The following is a 6,778-nucleotide window of genomic DNA, read 5'->3' as shown; positions in this document are numbered from 1 at the left end:
CGTATTTATTAAATAATTTTCATCATTCATAGATGAATGAATAAAAACATAAATTAAGAAATACATTTGAAATAATAAATTTGATTAAGAAATATAAATAAAAGGAATATACCTAATTGAAAGTTTTATATTAGGTCTGAAAAAGGGATTGAAAGTGAACGAATTTGACGTGCGAAACAAAAAAAAGAATAAAAATAATTGCTTAGTCCAATTCAAACCAATTTTTTTAAATAAATCATTTATATAAAATAAACCGATTTTTTAAACCATATAATAACACGTGTAAGCTATCCAAAAGTAACTTCACCTGGACCTGGAGTCCACCGCAGATGAGTTTCTGCCTTAAACACCGCTCAATAATAAATCCCAATCTTGCTTCCGCCGTCTGTCTCGTATTTCGCGCTTCAATGTCCGCTTCATCGCCGACGCCGCCGACGCCAACGCCGTCGATGCCGACAAGTCTAATCGATCTCGATGTGGACTCGCTGTCCCACTGCCTCGCCCACCTAAGCCTCCGCGACGTCTCCGCCTTGGCTATGACATGCACCTCCCTCAAGCGCCTTTCCTACTCCGACTCCGTTTGGCTTCGCTTCTTTAGGTTCCTCCATTTCCTTTTCTTCTTTCTTCTTTTGGTTGTGTTTAATTGTTAATAGTTTGAAGCTAAAAACGAAAGAATCTATTTCTGCTTTGAGTGCATATTCTTAGAAGTAATGATTTTTGTGAAACTTTATCCAAGTTGATGCGTTGAACTTGAAATTTTGTGTTATAGTACGTAATTTTGTTTGCACGTGTGTGTAACTGAACTGAATTGAGAAACTTTAGGGAGCATTGGTGTCTAGAAGTACCTTGGAGCTCTTTGAATACCCGTGGAGCGAGGGATTTGTACCTGGCTAGGCGCAGCGCATTACTGCAGTTCAAGTTCCTTGATCCCGTATCTCTTCAAGTTTATAGACATACTAGTTCTAGATCAAACTTCAACCATTTGCTTCTTCACAAAAACCACATCTTCTCAGCACGGGTATATGGATTGATTTCAAGTTTGTGTTTCATTTATATAATCTTTTTATTTATTTATTTTTCTGCACCGTTAATTTTTGATACATTATATAGATGATCATTAGTAATGGAATAGCACACCAGATAAAGTTTTTGTTCTGTTCAAAGTGACACATATTAAGGAGCTCCTAGAAATGGCTAGTTCTCTGCTCCATTTAATATTTGGCATCTCAGCTTTATAGGCAAATCTGTATCTCTCACTTTACTGTATTATTAATACAATTGCCAAGCTGTTGCTTTAGGAGTGTCCATTTCATACTCGTGTCTTGTTAGAACATAAAGTTAAACATTCTTTGACTGTTATTAATCTCGACATTCACTTTACTTATTGTTGTTTACCAGGGTTCAACCATAGAAATGATAGATTTGGATAGGGATGATGCGGGATCAGAAGATGCTAACATTTTGTTCAGTGGTCATAGAGCAAGAATCACCTGTATGAGGTAATAATGTTACATAATTGTTTTTGTGTTTTACAAAAATTAATGAGAAATGGTACTTATAACTATAGGTTTAGACATTATCTGGATATGTAGGGATCAATGTGTTTGAACTGGAATCCCAAGATAGTGTATATTGATGAACTTTTGTGTTACAATGATAGAGAAGCTAAGTAGCAAATGATCAAAAACATGAACTAATTGCTATATCCTTTATTTACAGTGAGTAACTTCTCTAACTAACTCACTAAAGGGATCCTATAATTAACTCGGGATTTCATCATGTTTCTAGTGGTAAGGTAACTTATAATGGATGTGAAATTATTTTACTAGACTTACCAGCACAATATTGGAATCCAAAATATACCACTTGGTATTATGGATTTTGTTACTAGCAAATTCACTAGAAATGCAATTGAAATCACCAGTTATTTATTCATGATTTCCCAATTGTTTATATGTTGCTAGGTGCTGTTCAAATTATAGTAATTAATAACTGAGGACAAAGTGGGTGGAGCCTTGAAGTTTAACACACACCCCTTCTGGTGATGTTGTCAGTTATCGTGTCGGGATATAGCGTCAAAAATTTTCTAAGTGGTAATATGTTGCTCGATTATTTTCATTTACAAAAAGATTCCATCAAGTTCTAGTTAGCTGGAGTACAACTTGAGGTTTAAATGATGTTCCAGGAATTTGTCACAGAAGTGAATGGCTGCGAAAATGCATGTGCATATGCATGTACTAATAAATTCTTGATTTTGTTCAATACTCAAAAGAAATTGTGCCTCTATCAAAGCCCTATTCTTTCCCAAACCCAAAGCCCTTGTGCTTCTCCTAATCACTCTCACACGTATGTGATTCTCTTCAAAATCCTGTTTTAGCCACTAAGTTTCTGCTGTGTAAACTGCTGAAGATACTCCTTTTGGTGGCGCTTCTTCAGAGTTTCCTTCCCAGCTTCAAGTTCAGTCTCCCCAGACCTCTCTTTTTGTCATCTCACTTTCATGTTCTGTATTCGTCCAATGCTTTTGTTCGCTTAATCTTTTCCCTTTGAGATTTATGATCCATTGTCAATAGTAAACGGGGACTTCTTTCACTGATGGAATTAGTAAGTCTTTTTAATGCAAATAAGGGGACAATGAACTTAATTGCTGAAAAGCATGATTGATGATATCTACCGATGTTCTTTTAATATCGATTTGTACTTTAAAGGAGGCATGGATTTCAGTGTAAATAAGGTTAATATGAACTGTGGAGTCAAATGGCAGGTTATTTCCCCTTAACGGAGTGTTTACATCTTGTGGAGAAACAGAAGGGGAGCAAAAGTTTTTGGTTACCTCAAGTTATGATCATTCCATACGCTTGTGGGGGAAGAAGGTATCACTTTATTTCATTTGTTTCAAATTCGATCAGCCATAACTTGTGTTGTATTCCTGATGTCTACTATGCTCCTTAGTTTGTTTAAGATTATATTAAAAAGAAAAGAGAGATTAACTATAAGAGAAAGCATTTCATTTTATAGAAATTGCAATTTTGTAAGAAGAAAAGAGAACCTATAAAAGAGGATAAGGTATCCTGATATGGATGCAGAAAAAGTTAAGACCTAAGGGAGCAAGCCGTGTGACAATGCATGCCAATCATCCTGAATATTAGCTAGAGACACAATGTTAAACAATCCAGGTGCTGAGCACCAAAGAAATACGAATAAGTAAATCCTATCCAAACAAAGTCAATAGTTGAGAAGGAACTATTAAAAACTCTAAAACTCCTTTCTGACTAAAGTACTGAACGCATCAGTGCATCCAAAGAAACCAAGGACTGCCACAGAATCTTTGCTTCTTACAAGAGCCAAAGAGAAAGCATTACCGTACTTCAGTTGTTCTTTTAAGAAATTTCTACTTACTTTTAACAAATTTCTTTTAAAATCATTTGTGCTAACTGCTAGGTGCGCCTCTGGCTATTTGTGGCCAGATACTTTTTATGTCACCAACTTTTTTATGCCGAGATTATTTTCAAATGTTATTCTTGCCACATTGTAGGGTTCTTGTCTGCGATGTATGAGAGGTCACAATGGGCCAGTGTTGTCACTATCAGATAAACTATTGGGAGATGATACCTGCAAAGTATTGGCAAGTGGAGGAGAAGATGGTACTGTTCGACTATGGTCCCTTAGTTCAAGTGGAAAACAGAGACAACAATCTTTGAAAGCTACACTATATGGGCACGAGAAACCTGTAGAGTTGATGTTGGTTGCTGGGTATGATTTCCTCTGTTGAACTAACTAAATTTCACTAAGATTATGTTAGGAAAATGAAATATTGGGTAGCTAGGTAAAATTAGAAACATTATTCTCTAACCTTTCTGCTATTAATAATATTAAAAAAAAATTAAAAAATAAATGCTGATTCAGGCTCATCGTGATTTTTCTTGTATATCTTGAATTGATGAGTGTGATTGGTACATTACTGTCAGTGCTGGAGAGGAAATAGGAAGTAATTTGGCGGCACTTAAATGTATTTTGAGCTACGTTGTATGATATTTACCAACTGATTTTGCTATGTAGAAGGAAAAGAGATATCTGTCTCTGTCTCTGTTGTGCATGTGTTTGCATATTCAACTTCAATTGTAAATAAGTACAAGTGGTCTTGTTAGTCATCAACTTTAATTATAAATTCATAACCATAGATCCATCCTATCCTATTCTTTTCAGGCACAAAACTTCACTTTTGGTGACCATCTCAAGAGATGCTAAGGTTCTTCTCGTCTCTTTTATGTTGTCTTGTTAATGTACTTGTCAGACTACTTGATTCAGTCCTATTTTCATAAACTTAAAATGTCTGGATTCTTTCATAAATTTGTTCAGTTTCTAATATATATTGTGGTCATAGCAACATGGCAATGGCACCACTTGTTTAAAGGAGAAAAACACCTTTTGTTAAGTTCATACGTTTTGATATTATTCCTAAAGATAACTAAGATGAGGGTGCTTTAGCTAATCCATGCATACTTGCCGATTATTCTTCAGTTGTCTGTCCAGATTTGAAGCATCTTTTTACAGGATTGATTTATAGCGTATATTATTTATAGCTTCAAAATGGGAAGTTTCTTACATATTTCTTTCACCATCCAAAACACTTGGGGCTTACTGTTTTATGCTTATTACATTTTAAGTTATTAGCTGTTGATCGTGTTATGCTAGATATCATGTTGATGAACCATTTGAGTGTAAATTTGGCTCAAATTTAGTGCAACATTTCTTACAACACTAGTGAATGAAAAAGTGTAAGGTTTATCAACTGCAATGAAAGTTTGTGGTAGTTTGGTTGAATAGACGACCACTATAAAGTTTACTATTTGGTTTAAGACTTGCTCTCAAATCATCTTTCAATACCAGTATTTTAACAATTGTGGAGTTATAATAGGTGAGGGTCTGGGATACGACTACGTCTTCTTCTGCTCGATCATCCTGTTGTGTGGGAATGACTACTCTTCGTGGGGCACCTGTGAACATGAAATGCCATGAATCGCTACTGTATGTGGCAGCTGGTTCCTCTGTCACTGCAGTTGATTTAAGAACAATGCAGAAAGTTATGACTGCAGCTGTGCATCAACCGAAGCTTTATTCATTTGATATTGTACCATCAAAATCTTTACTATGCACTGGTGGTGATGGCAGGTATGATATGTAGGAACTTGGTGATAAGATTTTCCTCCAGTTGTTATTCAACTCTGTCTGACATATTATGTTATCTTTAGTTGGTATTTGGTAATATGGATGATGAGCGCTGACCGAATCGTTGATGCTGCAGAGCAATGCTCTGGGATATTAGGAGAAATCAAGAAGCATGGAACCCAGATCCAGTTGCTGAGTTGGATGGACATTGTGGGCAAGTGACACTGTTGCACATGGATCCATACAAAGTGGTTACTGGGGGTCCTCATGATGAGTATGTCAATGTATGGGAATCTGACACCGGTGTTCATGCAAATTCCTTGTTTTGCTGTAATGATGAGAAAGAGGTTCCCGAATTTGGCTGTGATACCATGGCTGTAGATGGGCTTAGAATTGTCACTGCCACCATTTGTGATAATGCCACTATTTTGCGCTATAGGGACTTCACGTATGCTACCAATCCTGTAGCAAAACCAGAAAATGATCCACCTTCGAAGTTTTGGTTCTCTCTTTCTGGTGATTACAGTGATGACAACAACTCATGATTTAGGTAGTTCATGGCTGTCTTACATATTCATTTATCTGCTTCTGATGGTTTATTCGGCCGGTTCATTAGGGAGCCATCCATTTATGGTCTGCTCAAATTCATGTAGTTGGCATGGTTGAGGACATGTATAAGTGGCCTGGCCGTGCGAACCGTCACCGAGGATGCAATGCGAATGGTGGAGGGATGTGACAGAGCAAGTAATTTTGCTGAGACTCGTTGTTTTTGAAACTAGGTTACTAATACAAATCTTGTGTTATGAATATTCGTTTGTTCTTTTATGAATCTACTAGACCTAGATATCGAGGATCATGTCATTCTTGTCTTACAAAAGTATTCTTACAATTATTTTCTTTAGAGTAAGGTATGACTTTTATTCTTAATTTTTGCAAAAAGTTCAAAAGATATTCTAATGTTTCATATATATCAATTTACCTTCTATGTTTGAAATAAGTTTCACTTCCACTTCTACACATTAACTATGGGAAAAGTTAATGCTTATGATTAGAATTGAAACATTCAAACGTCGAGAGCAAAACTGATGCATAATAAAACAAGAACATATTTAAAACTTCTTATAATACACATATTTTAGTTTATATTCTATCTTATAATTGTTATAAGTTTATGTTATCTTTATATTATTTATAGTTTTATCTTATATGTTATTGTTATCCAGTCAATTACCGTTGCAAGTTGTAACTACAAATATATACATAAATAAAAAGGAATTGCGTTACTTTCTAAATATGATTTTACTTTGAGAGTTACACTAATTATTTTTTCAAAATCTCTTCACTAGTCATATCCATTTAAATGCATGAAACTAGCATTCGTAATAAAAAGAGATGACAATTTCTTGTTACAGCAGATATTGATATAATTGAAGCAACTATCAAAATATTTTAACCTAAAAAATTAAAGCCGAATTGAAGCCTCACACTTAAACAGCAGCAACTTGCCTTTTGGTTACTTTAATTGAATAGTGTAAACAACAATAGGATCAACCAAATACAAATAAAAGACATGTATAAAACTCAAAAGCATAAGATGACAATTCAAGTTCCC

The 6,778-nt window shown here is 35.2% G+C and overlaps 1 protein-coding gene across 3 annotated transcripts; it reads left to right on the top strand.

Moving 5' to 3' along the window:
• Positions 1–318: 318 nt before the first annotated feature.
• On the top strand, positions 319–6,067 carry LOC130958172 (pre-mRNA-splicing factor PRP46-like). 3 transcript variants are annotated; one of them, XM_057885129.1, is made up of 9 exons: positions 319–598; positions 823–1,018; positions 1,399–1,499; positions 2,762–2,870; positions 3,533–3,750; positions 4,204–4,246; positions 4,916–5,169; positions 5,303–5,716; positions 5,820–6,067. In XM_057885129.1, the coding sequence occupies exons 1-8, from the start codon at positions 330–332 to the stop codon at positions 5,709–5,711; spliced, it is 1,599 nt and encodes a 532-aa protein (XP_057741112.1). In that variant the 5' UTR covers positions 319–329; the 3' UTR covers positions 5,712–5,716; positions 5,820–6,067. The 3 variants fall into 3 exon arrangements, with proteins under 3 accessions (XP_057741112.1, XP_057741111.1, XP_057741113.1); XM_057885128.1 differs by having other exon boundaries at positions 5,303–6,067; XM_057885130.1 differs by lacking the exon at positions 5,820–6,067 and having other exon boundaries at positions 5,250–5,624.
• The last annotated feature ends 711 nt before the right edge of the window (positions 6,068–6,778 follow it).

Source organism: Arachis stenosperma, chromosome 10 (genome assembly GCF_014773155.1).
Source record: "Arachis stenosperma cultivar V10309 chromosome 10, arast.V10309.gnm1.PFL2, whole genome shotgun sequence".
Classification (NCBI taxonomy): Eukaryota; Viridiplantae; Streptophyta; class Magnoliopsida; order Fabales; family Fabaceae; genus Arachis; species Arachis stenosperma.
This window is presented reverse-complemented; position numbering and strand designations above follow the sequence as displayed.

Excerpts from the sequence above, each read along its gene's own strand:
- LOC130958172 (XM_057885129.1), top strand. The coding sequence starts at position 330 with ATGAGTTTCTGCCTTAAACACCGCTCAATAATAAATCCCAATCTTGCT. Across the intron at positions 599-822 it reads GTTTGGCTTCGCTTCTTTAG|GGAGCATTGGTGTCTAGAAG; the intron begins GTTCCTCCATTT and ends GAGAAACTTTAG. Across the intron at positions 5,170-5,302 it reads TGCACTGGTGGTGATGGCAG|AGCAATGCTCTGGGATATTA; the intron begins GTATGATATGTA and ends TTGATGCTGCAG.